Raw genomic sequence first — 20,007 nt, 5'->3', positions numbered from 1 at the left:
ATTCTTTAGAGGAAGTTTTTCCAAATATCAAGTTGGTTTTTTGTTGGAATCATATTCGTAGAGATATCAGGTTTTGGTTGAATCAACATAAGGGGAGTAGCGATATATCTATTTACATGGAAGATATTCTTCAACTTTTGAGATGTGATAGTGAAAGTGATTTTTTGACTATGCTAGATAAGGTCTCTGAGAAATGGAGCGAACCTTTTGTAGACTATTTCAATTCTAGTGTTAAGGGAGATATAGTGAAATATTCAGGTTGGTGGGTACTAGCGGAGCTAGGTGTAGGTAACAAGTATATGGGTATTACAAATAACATTGTGGAGGGGACTAATAGCTTAATTAAATCTTTAAATAATTGGAAAGAATTACCGTTAGATAGTACAGTTTTGTCTTTTTATTATCTCCAGAATTACTATTGTAACGAAATCAAGAGGGGTTAATAGGAGTAGGTCCATTCAAACTTAAAGCTATACATAAGAGCGCACAGTTAGATCCAGATGATGTAGTATTTTCAAAGAAGGTTTGTAATCCCGATGGTATATTAGATTTAATTCAGAGTAATATCAATGATATAGAGCCAGATGTACACGACGAGATAACCGACGAAGAGGTAAGTGATGACAATGTTAACGCCACAACAGACTCTAATATTCCGCAAGCAGGTAATTATATATAAGTATAATTCACAAAAGTCGTTAGCAGTAGCCATTTTAAAGAAACAATTTCCTAATATAAACGGTATGCAAGATACAGGCTACGCTCCAGTTTTGAGAAACGGTAAGTGGGATTATGCTTTACGAATGAAACCGACGACAGCATCAGCAGCACAAATCCATCATACAGGTGAGGACCATTGGGTAGTATCAGTACAGGAGGTAAGTGGTAACGAAGTTTATATTCTTGATAGTTTGATAGGTATAACTAAGCAGAAAGATCATTTGTCAGCGTCCTTAGAAATGCAGGTAAGTTCATCATACGGGGAAAATAGGAAAATCTTAAAAACAATTTTACCTAGCATACAACAGCAAACAAATGGGGTTGACTGTGGGGTTTTTGCCATCGCTAATTTAGTAGAGTTTTGTTTTAATGGGTTTAAAGGTAGTGAAGAAATAGAATTCGACATAGATTATATGAGACAGTATCTAGTAAATTGTATTTCAAATGGTAGGTTTTCTAAATTTCCAAAGAAAAAACTTAGTAAATACAGAAAAAAGAAAGTTTCTCAAGCCTTAACTTATGATATTTTTATCGATTGTGAGTCAGATGGATGTCATATTTCTAATGTTTTTGATGATATGGTAAGTTGTGACGCTGCTTGCGATAGGTGGTTTCACAATAGATGTGTTTGTGATCAGTCAGAGTTTCATTTTTCAAGAGACAGTTTCGTTTGGCATTGTACTAAATGTTTGAAAATTCAAACTAGAATACAATAAGAAAATAGTACTGTAGTTGTATTAAAATCATGCATTGATGAAAATATTTTTTTTTCTAAAAGAAATAGCTTTAGTAACAGAAAAAAATTAACCAGTGAATTAGTTTATACCACAAATGAAAACTTTATTTTCTACGTAAAAAAATACAAAAGTACATATGTTGATAAAAATAATTTAATGTGATAAACAATAATGAAAAGATGGGTAAATATATTTAAAATCATTAAAATGATATGGGCTCTTTGTAGAACTGCGTCCTCGTCGCAGAGCCCGGAAACATTCTTATACCAGAATGGCTAAAAGCTCTACAAAGCTCGGGATCGGTAGAGTTATCTGCCCTTAGCACGGGCTCGGTGAAAGCTCGGTAAACACGGCGAGTTCATTGATCGTCGGCGCGATTACAAAAATGTCAAAATTTGACACCAAGTCACATTAGATATATGTTGAAATTTATATTTTTAGAATCAGCTATATTTATTTGTTGTTTGTATCTAGTAATATTTCTCAATAATAGCATGTATCGGAAATAATCAGCAAAAAACATGAATAGTCACGCTTGATTGCGGGCTACACAAATTCTCCCCCTAAAAAATGAAATTCGTCGATTTAGGACGTTAAAATACATTTTAAGAAAATCCACTTACACGGATTGATTTAAAACCTGAAATCAAATCTTTGTAGAAAAAAATCACTTTAATCCATTCAGTAATGAAGGAGAAAAACGAAAATATCCAAAGCTCGGGCTCGGGTCTTCGGCTCGGGCTCGGCTCGGGATACACAAATTCTCTACCACCAGTAAAAACTTCTAACAAATTATACACCTTCAACACAAAAGAGCTCTATTTTTTATTATTATTATTCCATATTGATTTAAGACTATTTATCTACTCTTTTATCAATTAAACACTAAAAAAAAGTCATATAAAAAAAAACCGGAAAATTAAAAGCATAAAAGCAACTATGCAATTTAATCCCTTATTAATCAATGTTGATAAATAGATAAATGTATGCTCCCCAGTGATTGGAACTCTTCAGTGTTTTGGATTGAGCAACAGGGAACCGAGGACACGTGCGTTTACAAATGTGATGGGAAAAGCTAAGAAAGTTCGTGTGTCAAAGACACCTGGGGAAGGAGACAGAGGCCAATCGCTTGCAGATCAAATTTTAGACGACAAATCAATCAGACAGACGAATCGAGTGAAGATTCGAACGAGAAAAGATGACGACGATGAGGTAAAAAAAAACCCACCGAAATTTGACCATAGGTGCTTGGCACGTTTATAAGTCCAAGACCGATTATAGACTAATATATAGAGAAAGTCTCTATATAAGTCTATAATCGGTCTTGGACTTATAAACGTGCTAAGCACCTATGCTTTTGACATACAATATTCCGGGGGGGGGGGGGGGGGGGGTGTAAATGTTTTTAGAAAATTGATCCGCAGATTATCAAATTGGATCAAATTGGAAATAATTGACTTGTTCATAACCATCTGCATAGGCACGTGCTGACACACAATGTGACATATGGTTGGATGTTAAAAAGATCACAAGCTGAGGGCTCGGTATTTTGAAGAACATATGATAATTCCTATAAGTTTCCCCATTCTGTTTATAGAAAACCTGTGTTTTTTCAAGTCTTCTGTTTTATAATTAAATCTTACTATATACATGAATAATGTATACGCCACCCTTCAATTCAGCATGCAATGTACCATAATCTTTCATCCTCTGTAGAGTCAATCCTCTGATGACAGCTAGACCTTTATAAATATAATCAATAATCCTTGATGCTTCAATAATTTCCTGCCATCATTTTTTATTATATAAATATACAGTGGCCCCTTGTATGCGACCAAGATTCTCATTCACCGACATTTTTCCAACAATAAATTATCCCTTCTAAACGACCACCCCGCTAACCCGACCAACGACCGCTTAATCATTTGTGAAGACTTTAAAATTATAGAATAATAAAAACGTGTAACGCCCGGCTCATTGAAATTCACGAATACAGGTAAAATTTGACGCATTGGATTGAAAGGATGTTTACACTGCGATAGCCAGCTTGGGAGCTGTTTAGCCCACCAATGTTTTCATAAACAAGATATTTCTCCTACCTTTTGTAGATCTAGACAATTAAAGTGGTTTGTTGTGATTTTCACAAATTCAATTTATTTTGGTATCTGTACAGGATGTATCCAAATTAAAAGCTATAATTAAAATTGTATGTACAACATACGTAGCTGTTCACAACCATGGGCAACGTGATGAATTTTCTATTAGAGTGACCTCCCCTACCATGTTACCGGTATGCTTGGGCATTGTTGTCGGCAGGGATTTTTCAACTTTTCCAATTTTTCAACTGGGTCCAGGGTCCATTGAATTGGGAATTTCTTTGCAACAAAGTGAGACATTCGGAAAAACAAAAAAATAGTGAAATTTATACAAATTTCAGTTTTTCTTCGATGAAAATTAATATTACCTTTATATTATTTTTTATTTCATTTTTTTATCTATAGATATTTTTCAAAAGTACCTTATTGGTCTTTGTAGATAAAACTAAAACTTACCTAATAATTCAAAAGTGAATTCCAAAATTGTGAATTTTTCATTGGCAAATTTGGAATTTTCACAAGATTTTTTTAGGGGAATTGGTCCATTTAATGGACCTCATTTTTAGGAAAATCCCTGGTTGGTAATGAAAACAACAAACTTGCATTATAACAAAAATAGCTTCACCCTCACCAGCCAGCAAGAAACGAAAAGTTTTGACACTTCAACAAAAGATTGAAGTTTTAGAAATGAATCGCAATGGTGGTAGTGCAAGGAAGATTGCATCGGAATTCAGTGTCGGTAGAACACCAAGGCGAGTCAGATCCCGAGCTTTTGATTATTTTAGATATTCTGTCCAACGCTTACAGTAATAAATTAAACATTTTCTATAGACTTTTCTTGTTGTTGTTTTTCAGCTATCAGCTTTCAGTGTGAAATAATTAAATTTACACATACAACAAGTAAACCAAATTCAGAACATTAGTGATTGTAAACAAAGGAGAACATTGAAAAACACATTTTAACTCAACATAATGAATTGTCTATGTATATAATGTAATATGTACTAGCTTGTGTTATCATTGACCTCACTGACATCACTCAGATGACAAAACTCTCAAGAAAGACCACCCCCATTATAAGACCATCTGATGCCTTTGAGTCCCAAAGATAGGTGGTCTCATAAGAGGGGGGACCACAGCATTTCAGTTTGTTGATAATAACAATTTATCCAGGAAAATTCTTCAGCAAGCTCGATCCTCTGATGACAAACCTTTATAAATACACTTAATGATCCTTACTAATATGCTTCAAAACTTGTCAATAATTTCCTGTCATCATTTATTTATATATAATATATACATGTTCATATATTTTTCAGTTTGTTGATAACAAGTTATCCAGGAAAATTCTTCAGCAAGCTCGATCCCCTGGTGACAAACCTTTATAAATACACTTAATGATCCTTACTAATATGCTTCAAAAACTTGTCAATAGTTTCCTGCCATCATTTTTTTATATATATACATGTACATATATTTTTCAGTTTGTTGACAACAAGTTATCCAGGAAAATTCTTCAGCAAGCTCGTAAACAGCAGGAAGAATTGGAAGATGAACATGGATTAAAAAAGTAGGTATATTCATGATCACTATACTGAGTTTTAAATATGTATATATGCATGCATATATTAGATGATAAGAGGTATTTATATAAATATATATTTAAAATGGACTGGTCAGCCAGGTCAAGAATTGAACCCAGCTCTCTGCACCTCTGCCTGGAATACATCATGGCAAAATCAAATGAACGTTAGACGTTGATTTTGAAAAGTACAGAGTAGAGACCAACCAGTTCAGAGCCAGTTAATTTAACAGAATGGAACCCTGAATATTTTTTTGATACACCTGATTTTTGTCTTAATTTGCTCTGTCCGAGTCCTCAATATTGCCATAACATCACTTAGAGTAACATCTGTTTTGTTACATTGTTACAAGGCAGAGGTTCCTCTGGCCATATATGGGACTAAAATTAAATGAGCACTTTTGTATCAATAACTGAATATTTTTTTTTTGTAATTTTTTATTTTTTGAAGTTTTTGATACATTGAAAAGACAAACTTTCACTCAGACACATGCACACCTGCATACACATAAGACATCAAGTATCATTCTCATCCTAATTATTATCATAGAGTCATCCTGATCACACTCATCATTGTCACACTGCCATCATCATCATCTGTCATCCTCATCACACAGTCAAAATAATGTCATCATTATATTGTATCATTATAAAATTGCATGTAATTAAATATCAACCACGTCATACTGTCATCATCATCATATCATTATAGCAGCCATCATATTATCGTAATGCTATCAACCTCATCACACTGTCATCATCATATCATTATAATATAATGGCCATTATCACATCATCATAATACCATCATTCTCATCAGACTTCATCACACTGTCATCATCATATACTTATAACGCAGTCATCCACATTTCACCGACATCATCATGTTATTACAGAGCTGTCATCCACATCATACCTTCATTATCATCTTCATATCATTATCATCATCATCATCATCAATAATCATTATCAAAACCCTGCCATCCTCATCACACTTTCCTCCTCATCATATCATTGTAAGACTACCATCCACATTCTGTCATCATAATCAAATCATAATGAGACTTTATAAACACATATTCATAGCATCTGTATTAAATTACTCTGTGCATGCCGTCCTTACAAAACCCATTCATACCAAAAGGGTACACAACTGGATAATAAAGAGAGAGAGAGAGAGAGAGAGAGAGAGAGAGAGAGAGAGAGAGAGAGAGAGAGAGAGAGAGAGATTGTTGGGATGATACAGGATAAAACTTTTAAGTTAATGTATATGAAAAATATTATATCGGCAGAAACCGTGACAACCATTTCATAATATTACAATAAACACTGATACAAGAAAAACTAGAGATTGAATATATCATTTATCCAATATATGTCTTGTCATGCCTGACTCTTTTTGTCTGACTTAAATCTTAGCAATCCAAACTGTGTCGAAGAATTCCACATTTTCATATTTAAGTAGTGTGCTATCTGTCCAAATCTGATGTGAGGGTTAGAGGAAATTATAAGACTGCATACATCAAACTGTTCAAGAAATCACTTTATTTATCCAACAATATGCCCATGAGTTAATAAGCATGAAATTCAATTCTATTGTATTTCTATAAATCTGCTAAAAATGATAATTTGTTATCCTGCCACAAGCCCATCCCTTTATTTCGATTAAAAATTTTATGTGTTGGTCTCTAGTAGTGGTAGGCGAATGATCTAAAATAATAAAAAAATTGTCCAAAAAATATAAAACGATCATTGATGATGATTTTGAAGAGCGATTAATCAGAAATTTCTGGAATGTTACCAAACCAGAAAGTAGTTCATCTTATATTTTAGCAATATATATTCATTGGTCGTTTACAAACGATTAAGGATATTTAACCATTAAATTATTTGTATTCAGTAATGAACACATTGATAACAAAGGCTAAGATGTGCAATATTCTACAAAAGGACAATTTTGTGCTTAATTGAGAAAACCGATTATAATTGATTATTGATCAGTTTCAAGTTTCTGATTACCAACCCTTTAGGCTTTTAATATTTTGATTTAAACATGCATACAGGATGGTAGTATATTATAATAGTCTAAAACAAATCTTAACAACCTTAAAAAGTCTTCAATTAGTTTCGAAAAGATTATTTTGGTGATCATATTGTTTTTTCTCATATTTAGAAAATCTGCAGACAAGAAGACTGTATCCCTAGGCAGTTCTGGAGCAGTGGGTGGGTCCTCAGGGAGAAGGCCACTTCCTAGTGGGTCTGATGATGATGATGACGACGACGAGGATGAAGACTCTGATACAAATGAATGTTATGACACAATTGTAAGTTTTGGATTATTTTAATGAAAGATACCAGTTGTATTAAAGTGAAAAGCCTGAATCACAAATCAGATCAGACCGGATCAGATCAGACAAAAGCACAGACCGGTCTGTTTCTCTGCTTCCCCTCAACAACAAATTATTACAAAGCAAGGAAGCATCAAACCATGCACCTGGGGTCATCTGAGGTCACATGGCTTATGCTCTTAACAGTCTGAGCTATCGCAGCCCTGATAGGAGGTTAATGAATATGTTTTGTATATTGCATAGGAGGTTGATGAAGACATTTTGTATACATGGTGTATTTGATATAGGAGATTGATGAAGACATTTTGTATATTTGATGGAAGGTTGATGAAGACATTTTGTATATTTGACAGGAGGTTGATGAAGATGTTTTGTATATTTGACAGGAAGTTGATGAAGATGTTTTGTATATTTAATGGAAGGTTGATGAAGATGTTTTGTATTTTGATAGGAGGTTGATGAAGACATTTTGTATATTTGATGGAAGGTTGATGAAGATGTTTTGTATATTTGACAGGAAGTTGATGAAGATGTTTTGTATATTTGATGGAAGATTGATGAATACATTTTGTATATTTGACAGGAGGTTGATGAAGATGTTTTGTATATTTGACAGGAGGTTGATGAAGATATTTTGTATATTTGATAGAAGATTGATGAAGACATAAATTTGTATATTTGACAGGAGGTTGATGAAGATGTTTTGTATATTTAACAGGAGGTTGATGAACATGTTTTGTATTTTGACAGGAAGTTGATGAAGATATTTTGTATATTTGATAGAAGATTGATGAAGACATAAATTTGTATATTTGATGGAAGGTTGATGAAGACATTTTGTATATTTGACAGGAGGTTGATGAAGATGTTTTGTATATTTGACAGGAGGTTGATGAAGATGTTTTGTATATTTAACAGGAGGTTGATGAAGATTTTTTGTATTTTGACAGGAAGTTGATGAAGATGTTTTGTATTTTGACAGGAAGTTGATGAAGATGTTTTGTATATTTGAAAGGAGGTTGATGAAGATGTTTTGTATGTTTGACAGGAGGTTGATGAAGATGTTTTGTATTTTGACAGGAAGTTGATGAAGATGTTTTGTATATTTGAAAGGAGGTTGATGAAGATGTTTTGTATATTTAACAGGAGGTTGATGAATATGTTTTGTATTTTGACAGGAGGTTGATGAAGATGTTTTGTATTTTGACAGGAAGTTGATGAAGATGTTTTGTATATTTGAAAGGAGGTTGATGAAGATGTTTTGTATGTTTGACAGGAGGTTGATAAAGATGATGAAGCAGCTCTCCAGATGTTCATGTCGAAGGAGCCACAGGTACGACGAACTCTGGCCGATATTATACAGGAGAAAATTACAGAGAAACAGACCGAGATACGCACTCAGATGTCAGGTATGAAGAATCTTATTGGAATGGACAACACTCACCAAATGCAATCTCTGAAAAAAAACAATTCTTATCAAACATCGGAAACAATAATTCTTTCGTACAGATCAAAGTAAACAAACTTAATGTAGCATACTCAAATTTCGGTATGTAAATGAGTTTAACATGTTAAGGCAATGATACATCAGTACACCAAAATATTAGCCATAGGAAAGTAATAAGGTTTTTCAGTACACAATATATTTGTACATTAATATTGTCAGTAGTAATATCTTTGTTTACATTGTCAGTATGCAATATATTTGTTTACATTATCAGTACACAATATCTTTGTTTACATTGTCAGTAGTAATATCTTTGTTTACATTGTCAGTATACAATATATTTGTTTACATTGTCAGTATACAATATCTTTGTTTACATTGTCAGTATATAATATATTTGTTTACATTGTCAGTATACAATATATTTGTTTACATTGTCAGTATACAATATATTTGTTTACATTGTCAGTATACAATATCTTTGTTTACATTGTCAGTATACAATATCTTTGTTTACATTGTCAGTATACAATATCTTTGTTTACATTGTCAGTATACAATATCTTTGTTTACATTATCAGTAGTAATATCTTTGTTTACATTGTCAGTTCACAATATACTTGTTTACACTGTCAGTATACAATATATTTGTTTACATTGTCAGTATACAATATATTTGTTTACATTGTCAGTATACAATATCTTTGTTTACATTGTCAGTATACAATATCTTCGTTTACATTGTCAGTATACAATATATTTGTTTGCATTGTCAGTATACAATATCTTTGTTTACATTGTCAGTAGTAATATATTTGTTTACATTGTCAGTATACAATATCTTTGTTTACATTATCAGTATACAATATATTTGTTTACATTGTCAGTAGTAATATCTTTGTTGACATTGTCAGTATACAATATCTTTGTTTACATTTTCAGTATACAATATCTTTGTTTACACTGTCGGTATACAATATCTTTGTTTACATTGTCGGTATACAATATCTTTGTTTATATTGTCAGTATACAATATATTTGTTTACATTGTCAGTATACAATATATTTGTTTACATTGTCAGTATACAATATTTTTGTTTACATTGTCAGTATACAATATCTTCGTTTACATTGTCAGTATACAATATATTTGTTTGCATTGTCAGTATACAATATCTTTGTTTACATTGTCAGTAGTAATATATTTGTTTACATTGTCAGTATACAATATCTTTGTTTACATTATCAGTATACAATATATTTGTTTACATTGTCAGTAGTAATACCTTTGTTTACATTGTCAGTATACAATATCTTTGTTTACATTTTCAGTATACAATATCTTTGTTTACACTGTCAGTATACAATATCTTTGTTTACATTGTCGGTATACAATATCTTTGTTTATATTGTCAGTATACAATATATTTGTTTACATTGTCAATAGTAATATATTTGTTTACATTGTCAGTATACAATATCTTTGTTTACATTGTCAGTATATAATATATTTGTTTACATTATCAGTAAACAATATATTTGCATATATTGTCAGTATATATATAATACATATATATTTGTTTACATTATCAGTATACAATATATTGGTACATTGTCATTAGTAATATCTTACATTGTCACAATATCTTTAACAGACAATGCCAGTGTCCAGATGCAGGAGCTAGACGAGCGCATCGTAAACATGTACAAGAGTATAAAGCAAGTTTTACAGAGATACAGAAGTGGGAAGCTCCCTAAAGCGTTCAAAATTGTCCCCAACCTTCGCAACTGGGAACAGGTAGGGTTTATCAATAACTAAATGCTTCTGAAGACATTGGTTCATTTCTTTGTTTTCTATGTTCCATAATTTACCATTTTATAAGTTTAAACATGAAAATAAATTCAATATTTCAACTGAAATTGGAGTAATGCAAGGTTTCTTAAAAATTGTTGCTGAATTTTTTGTCTGCCAACTTTAGATGACAGGTTTAATATAATATAACCTAATCATACTCCATGGTGCCAAAATTGCATCTGTTTCTAGTTTTACCAGAAATCAGGTTTTAAAATTGTTGTTAAACTGCTATTAACCCTGTCACCTTTTGAACATCTGGGCCCTGATAATTAAACCTTGAAATAAAAAAAAAAGTGACCTTGACCTTCAACTTGATTTGATCTTGACCAGATTTTATACCTAACGGAACCAGACAGCTGGTCTGCTGCCGCAATGTACCAGGCAACACGAATATTTGTGTCCAATCTCAATGCTAAGATGGCCCAAAGGTTAGTGCCATTTTACTGTATTATATTCTACTAAATCAATCTGTGTGCATGAATAGTAGGACATCCAGTTGACCCTTGATTTTCAGCAATTTCAGAAGTCATATCACTATTTCTCAGAAATCTAGAGGTCAAAACATACATCAGATAGACATGTCCCTTCAATCACAAGAGTCCGATATCAAGGGTCTATAGACATGTCCCTTCAATCACAAGAGTCCGATATCAAGGGTCTATAGACATGTCCCTTCAATCACAAGAGTCCGATATCAAGGGTCTATAGACATGTCCCTTCAATCACAAGAGTCCGATATCAAGGGTCTATAGACATGTCCCTTCAATCACAAGAGTCCGATATCAAGGGTCTACTGGATGCCCTGAATAAGCTAAGGTATATATACATCACAACCAGTATTTGATTTTTAGCTAATGCTTCTGAAGACATCAATTCATTTTTTTGTTTTCTTTATTCTATGATATATGATTTATGCCCTGGCGCAGTGTCCGGCATCTGTCCGTCCGTCCGTCCCTCCGTCCCTCCGTCCGTCAACATTTCATTTAAACCCCCACTAGTCCCAAACGCCTTAATGGATTTTGATGAAATTTGGTCTGGAGCATTATTGGGGAAAGGGGATCAGATGTTGTATAAACGGAGGGTGGGTCCCTTTGGGGAGCACCCTGGCTCTCCTCCGCCAAAGAAGGCAAAGACTGTTCCATCAGCTGGGAAGGTATTCTGCTGATAGATCATCTCCAAAAGTGACAAACAGTCAATGGCACATACTATGCTTCACTTCTGAGGCAGTTACAGGAAAATATTAAACTTAAGCGCCGCGGAAAGCTCACTAAAGGTGTTTTATTCCATCAGGACAATGCTCCTGTTCACAAGTATGTCATTGCCATGGCTGCAATTCACGATTGTGACTTTAAATTGATTGAGCATTCCGCCTTATTTACCTGATCTCGCTCTATCAGACTTTCATCTATTTCCAAAACTGAAAACAGCTATTTCAGGCACCCATGATAACGTCATACATGTAGTGGATGACTTTCTGAACAGCCACAAAAAGGAGTTCTATAAAAGTGGCATTGAGACCCTTAAACATCGCTGGCAAAAGTGTATAAATACTGAAGGAGATTATGTTGAAAAATAATACAATATGTCCAGCAAAAAATTCAAATCCTTCAATATGAGGCTCATAACATATCAATCAGCCCTCTTATCTTTAAAGCAGTTGAGATCCTCACCCTATAACCATCTATAGCATTGTTAGACATCAACAAATAAAGCTACTAATGATTTGAACATTAACATTATTTTGATGTTTGGTCAAATCAACCAGGTGAACGATACAGGCCCTCTTGGTCTCTTGTTAAGGGTGACGTTTCCGTGACTACCCTCTGCCACCCTCATCAGAAATGCGTTCAGTTTGTGTCTGCTGTTCAATATCATGCACATGAGGGAATGCTGTATGCTTTTTTTTACCCAGCTGTAAACAGAGTTATTGCCCTTTCCTGATTTTTTTTTCTGAAATTTTACAAAAATGTCAATAATTCACACTATGATTTATGAATTTATGTTCTGTGTTCTTTGTTACAGGTTTTTCAACCTTGTTTTATACCCAAGAATACGTGATGACATTGCAGAATACAAACGATTGAATTTTCATTTATATATGGTAAGACGATATACATTTTGTCATCACTTTTAAACAGCTAGTTAATCAGTAGGTGATTTCACAAGAGTTTCTCTTTCTTATGAAATTTTATGAAATGATTCTACTTCACTTAACCAAGCCCCTGTTGTAGTGATATGTAAAGTTTGATTTTCATAGACTTCTTATGAAATGGAAGAAAAAGTAAGATTCTGTTTGTGGCTTCACTAAAAATGTTTGCAAACATTCATGAAAATAGCATTTTATCAGACTGAACTGAAATATTTATGCATGTTCCCAATGCCAAATCTCCAGCCAGGACATTTTGTGCGCTGAAATTTGATACAATCTAATTAAAATAAGACTTGTAATTTCTGCTCCTCTACAATACTCTACGATACACTTCAATACTACAAGATCTAATGATACCCGTAGAAGGTCATCTCAGTATGACCTTTGAGCTTCAAATATAAGCCAATGAAAACTGGTCAATGATGTCATTAATCAACCAATGACAAAGAGTCTTATACAAGCCTTCGGTTGCATCTCCTTAGTATTTGCGACTCAATTCTGCGCTTGATTTGAGATACATGTACACAAAATTTTGCACACATAACTGCATTATGTTAATGGCCACGGTAATGAAAATATTGCTAATCCTGTGGATGTTACATTGAAAGAAGAGCAGAAAATGATTTAACAATATCTCGTCGACAGGACAGATTGTGTTGCCAACTGGATTTCGAAAATTGTTATCGTACACGTTATAATTATACAGTATTCCCTTTCAAACTAATTTCTTTTCATGACGGTGTTGCCTTCACTATCTATCTTGTACGATGAACGAAAAACAAAACGTACAGTAAACGTTTGTTATATCATCAATTCGTTGAGGTATCTTGGTGAGCCGGAGTGTTTTAAGATATATAAATATAATCCTTCGTTACAGGTGACAACATTTGGACATGACAGTTACTGTAAAAACTATATTCTCCATATGTTTTTTAAAACGCAATAAAAGTAAACCAAGTCCATTTATATATCAATCTTTGCAACAACACTTTCTAATTGTTACTAATAGTTAATTTATGCTGAATTATTTTAACTCTGGTACAACGAAGATAATTTATATCAGTTTTATGGCGACTTCTGCAACAGAATTGAATATTCATTCAGTTTCTTCATATTCCTTTTCAATTTCTTTCTGAATATTCATTTTATTTCAGGCTATAAAGAAATCACTTTTCAAACCTGCAGCTTTTTTCAAAGGAATCCTGCTACCTTTATGTGAGGTAAGTTATTGATTAAGAATGAAGGTCACATCACTCACATGCATAATATCAAAGAGTGTATGCATATTATCAAAGGTCGTATATATATTGTCAAAGGTCATTCACATATTAAAGGTCATTTACATAAGGAAATATTTGTTATGGTTGTAAATGAGATTCAGTCTGTTAAAGTTAGAATTATGAATAATTTATTATTATTATAAATTGAGGCTATTGATTATGCTCCTTGAAAAGCAATCATTTATGTTTAAATAATTCTGCTCAATACACAGGGGCAATGCTTATCAATTATTATCTTAATATCTCCAAATTTAGGACTGTAATTCAACCCACAATGGAACTAAAGTTTTCAATATCTCTTAATTTAGGACTATGATTCCACCCACAATGGGACCAATGACTTTAATATCTCTAAATATAGGACTGTACTAAAGACTTCAATATCTCTAAATTTAGGACTGTAACTCCACCCATGATGGGACTAAATTTAAGACTTCAATATCTCTAAATTCAGGACTGCGATTTCACCCAAAATGGGACTGAAGACTTCAATATCACTGTATTGAGAACTGTGATTCAAACTGTCAGACATAAGACTAAGACTACATGTATTTTTTTATTATTATTATTTCAATATTAGGACTGACTCCACCCAACATCAATATCTCTAAATAAATGACTGATTCCACCTGACATAAGACTGCAGATTATTTATAAATATTTCTATATCTAAATTTAGGATTGTGATTCGACCTGATATAAGACTGAAGTCTATTTATTAATATTTCAATATCTCTAAATTTAGGACTGCGACTCCACCCAACATATGACTGAAGATTATTTAACAATATTTCAATATCTCTAAATTTAGGACTGTGATTCCACCTGACATAAGACTGCAGATTATTTATAAATATTTCTATATCTAAATTTAGGACTGTGATTCCACCTGATATATAAGACTGCAGATTATTTATTACTATTTCAAGATCTCTAAATTTAGGACTGTGATTCCACCCAATATATGACTGCAGATTATTTATTACTATTTCAATTTCTCTAAATTTTGGACTGTGATTCCACCAAATATATGACTGCAGATTATTTATTAATATTTCTATATCTCTAAATTTAGGCTGGCGATTGCACATTACGAGAAGCAGTGATAGTTTCCAGTATCCTTGCCAAGAACTCCATACCAATGCTGCACTCAGCGGCAGCCATCTTAAAAATAGCCGAGATGGACTACAACGGTGCTAACAGTATATTTCTGCGTACTCTGCTCGATAAAAAGTACGCCCTACCTTACCGAGTGGTCGATGCTGTTGTATTCCATTTTATCAGGTGAGACATTTTACCTGTAAAAGTGACACCTTGGTATCAAACTTGTTTATTTTCAATTAGCCTTTCTATTTTAAAGTTGGACTGCTGTATTATATACGGTAAACCTCCGGTTAGTTCGAACAAAATTAAATAAATATTGACGAACCTGTTCGAATTATTCGAAATTATGCTTCAGAAAATAAGCGTGAGTTCGAACTATTCGAGTCAATATCGGCGAAAATCTCGGCAGAGTAAAATCATTAGACACAAACACATCCATCGTAAATCTGATACGTAATAACGGCGGCCTGAACAATGGCACATTTACAAGTAAGTAAAATGATAGTATTTCATTTAATACAATGTTAATTGATCGTTAACGTTCTTCGTTTCGCGATAACTGATGATGGTTATTGCGCGAAGCCGCTCGGGCAATGCGTAGCTACAGTACTGTCAGTAGGCCCCAAAACATTACAGTACACGTTTCATTTATGACACAAAAGTTAAACATTTGTACAGTATAATCTTTGCATGGTTATATTTTTTTATCTGAATGAGAAACTATCGCTATATTATTGTAATAAATGGTCTCTTAAATACGTCAAAAGCAGTCTACATAACCTGTTGCGTTTACGAAAGCACTACTGTAAAAATAGGCGTTATATGTTGGTAAAATTAGGCCAGAACATCAACATGTCTGCTTTTAAATATGCCCAGTCGTATTATCTACCAAACGTAGTTGATACCTGCATAATTATCCATCACTAATTGGGACACCTGTGGATTGTTTTGACTAGATATGAATGCTTTTCACGTCACTCAGCACGATCGGGCAGCCGATCCTTTCAACTTTGCCGCTAGCGACACCTCGCGTGGCCTGCTTACCTAGCGTGAGGTCCCAGGTTTTCATGTAATACCTTGATTGGCAATACTTAAGAGATGTCCAGTCACAATTAAATAATCATAATGCTAAGTTAACACTAGTTATATGTGAAAATACACGGACGATTTCTTAGTTTGGCATACACAGCGCGAATACAAATATCGCATGTTACTTATACATTGTCGGGGCCTAAATTTGCAATCAGCTGTCTCGTGCGTGGTGTGTTTTGCAATGTAACAAAAACTGAATTAACGCTAAAATATGTGGCATATATTAAATCACAGACGCATTCTAATGATCACGCATACAATCTAATAAACTAAATGTGCTTGTTGATCAAATTTAAATCTTGGCAATTTTTTTCGCCCGGTCATCGGGGCCGGGTCGTCGCGAGCTTCTTACTTTACGTTCTTCATTTGACAAGTTCGAACTATCCGAAATGGTATCTGATATAAACAGCCAGAGTTCGAACTATTACTAGCTAAAAAATTACCGTTTTTCTAGAAAAAAATGTGTGTTCGAACTATCCGCGTGTTCGAATTAATTGGAGGTTTACCGTAATACAGTATAACTTGTCAAAAAGCTATTCAAGGGAGCTGAGAAAAGTGGACAGGTCGCTGTTATATAGAGATTCATATAAATTGTGTTAAATTTTGACCAAAAACTTATGACCTTTTTAGGCAGGATTTTGTCATTAGTTGTTGTGTTCATCATAGAAGGTGAGAACAATCATTAAAACTGTACAAAAACCGAGAGAATGACATATTTAACTATCATTTCTATTTTCGTTTTCCTACTGTCTATTCACTCATATGATGTCTGTCACACCACAACTTTGATTCTGTTTGTCCAAAGATCTCTCTCAGTTTTCAACCACATGGCGTGCCTAAGGCCTGTTGCCCTTTGTTTATTTAAAGTTTGTAAGGAGAACTCAGTTTTTTGTCTGGACAGTAATGATTCTATCTCTTTGAATAAGTATTTAATCTCTTTTCTTCTTCCTCAGATTCTTTATTTAGGAAATATCCAATATCACATTACTCAAAATGAATTACTGTAATTCACTTGGATTAAAAAAAAAAATCCTTAGTTTCACGAAATTATCTCTTCAGATAGATTTGCGAATAGATAATTTTGCAAACACTGATCTGGAAATGACTTTAAATTAGCTTAATGTTGAGGTTTTAGAGTCACAGATTATGCAAGACTCCTATATTGGTAACCGATAACATTGAGGTGTTATTATTATGCTATATATTGTGGAGGATTTGAATTGATGATTGACACTCCTCACATGTTAACTTGAAAATTAATCCCATACAAAATATAAGTTATTTACAGTTTCTGCCATTGTCCTTTAAATGATTCTCTGAGAAAGAAGTAATCCGAGTGGTTAATAATAAAGTCAATTCTGATTGATTTATAAAGCAATGACTTATTTCAGTGGGGTTCCATGAGATTACCAAATGCGCCAAGTAATATCACATTTAATGACATGCTTCACCATTTAAATATTTTAGGTTTACATCGGATAAGAGAGAATTACCTGTCTTGTGGCACCAGAGTTTCCTGACATTCGCACAGCGATACAAGGAGGACATATCTAGTGAACAGAAGGAAAGTCTATTAGAACTGTTACGTGCACACTCTCATGGTCTGATTACACCGGAGATACGGAGAGAACTACAGCGCTCAAAGTGCCGTGATCAGGAGGTCGGGGAAGGTGGAGAACCCATGGCAACGGGAATGACCCTTAGTGATCAGGGCATGGGGGAGAAGGGGATGGTAGTCAGTGATTCTGATTAATTGGGAGGAATTCTATAATAAAACTAAAAACTGTGAATGTGATTGATATTGGAACCCGACATTGAAAAGTATGCTGTTTTGACATCATGTTTTAATTTCTCTGGATTTGAATCCTGTCATAAATTATTTTACGTATTTGAAGGACACAGCCTTATATAGCCAGTTTTTATACCAGACATTGATACTGAAATGTGCTCATTGAAAAAAATATCCTTTTGGTAGGCAAATTTAAAAGTTAAATTGGGCCTCAAAGCTCATTGAGGATTCTTAATTAAGCAGCTAAGAGAGTCTGCAAACTTTGTGTTTATCAACTTAGAATCTTCTTTCTCGGATTGAGATACCAAGGTCAGACCCCATAGCGGCTTGATTCTATTAGTCTTTTGCGAGCCTTTACTACACAAAAGAGAAGAGTTAGTACATTTTGTACATGTTTCTGAAGTTACATTATAAATATAATCTGAAAGGAGTGTTCATATGGTAATGAATGCATAAAACATGTTTATTTATAAAATTGTTCATAATGTTTTGTCTAGGACAGATTTCTTTGTCAGTGAATTCAACATAAATATATATATATATAATTGGTCATGTTGTAAAAACGACAGAACAGACAAGTAATATAAGTTGCCAAAATTTTATGGCAATCCTCCCTTTAATCAAGACATAAGTAAATTACAAACAAATACAGGCATTGGATATGAAATAGTTCCATAAGATTCAACAATTAACTTGTCTGTACTGTCGTTATTACTACATAACGTATTTCTAGTGATGCACATCTAGTGAACGTTGTTATTACTTACTAGACATTATATATATACAGGTTACACAAGGAGTGGCTGTTGGATATGGAATTTATTTCACTCGAGTAAGATTTTTTTTAAAGTTACAAAAGACACAAGCTTTAGCGAGCTGTATGTCTTTTATAACTTTTAAAAAATAACTTTAGAGTGTGAAATAAATTCCATATCCAACCATCATGAGTCGTGTGACCTGTTTCTACCACAGTAATATCGGCTTGAATCAAAGGGAAACGTGGCCAAGTCTTCTTTCGCGTATGCAAATTAGGTGTACAGGTGACGGCTGGGATCCAGTGATGTGATGTCATTCGATTATTGATGACGTCAATAACAATTGCAGCTCAGGTAAAAGTTTGAATTCTTGACCAATCAAAAGACTGGGAGGTTATATTCCACTAGTTAATATATACAATGGCTTGAGAATGGAATAACAGTGTATTGTGGTAGGAATGATATTAAGTTTCGGCTAGCAGGCTATAACTGAAAAACGTTAAATTAGTTTTTTGAGTGAAAAAGAAATTGAAAAAAGGCCAAGAAAGTTTGAAATACAAACTGTTGGAGTACAAAATCATATTGTATTCATTGTTGAGAAATAGTTTTGTTGAAAATAAAGGTATGTGGCAATGTTACATATTTTGTTTCTTCTTTTACGTCTTCATTCATGAATATTATATACAATTAATTTCTACCCAGAGTTATCGTTCATTACACAATGAGCACAAGGAATAATGAATCAAGATGGAAAATCAGGGAATATCGACATGCAAACGAAAAAGTAATTCTAAGGCTATAAACTGCATGATGACATCACCATGCAGATCTAACTGAAACTTGGTGAAGTCAGGTCCTGAAAGGTTGTACAGAAAATATTGACAATATCTCTTACATTATAATTAAAGACAGACATTTAGATATTAACAGACAGGATTGCATAGAACAAATAAGAACATCCTCAAAGGAATTTTTTTATACATGTCGTAACATTGATTTAAGTATTCGGGGTTATTTGAGAAAACCTTAAGGGAAAGGGTACTTAAAAGAAAT

General features: G+C 33.4%; 1 protein-coding gene across 1 annotated transcript; it reads left to right on the top strand.

Moving 5' to 3' along the window:
* Positions 1-2,460: 2,460 nt before the first annotated feature.
* On the top strand, positions 2,461-19,592 carry LOC117316400 (bystin-like). The gene is made up of 10 exons (XM_033870946.1): positions 2,461-2,669; positions 5,038-5,123; positions 7,309-7,459; positions 8,760-8,892; positions 10,586-10,728; positions 11,116-11,213; positions 12,808-12,886; positions 14,089-14,154; positions 15,290-15,498; positions 17,878-19,592. Exons 1-10 carry the CDS (start codon positions 2,523-2,525, stop codon positions 18,161-18,163), a joined length of 1,398 nt encoding a protein of 465 aa, XP_033726837.1. The 5' UTR covers positions 2,461-2,522; the 3' UTR covers positions 18,164-19,592.
* The last annotated feature ends 415 nt before the right edge of the window (positions 19,593-20,007 follow it).

Source organism: Pecten maximus, chromosome 18 (assembly GCF_902652985.1).
Source record: "Pecten maximus chromosome 18, xPecMax1.1, whole genome shotgun sequence".
Taxonomy (NCBI): domain Eukaryota; kingdom Metazoa; phylum Mollusca; class Bivalvia; order Pectinida; family Pectinidae; genus Pecten; species Pecten maximus.
The sequence above is the reverse complement of the archived record's forward strand: the minus strand, read 5'-3'. Positions and strand labels throughout refer to the sequence as shown.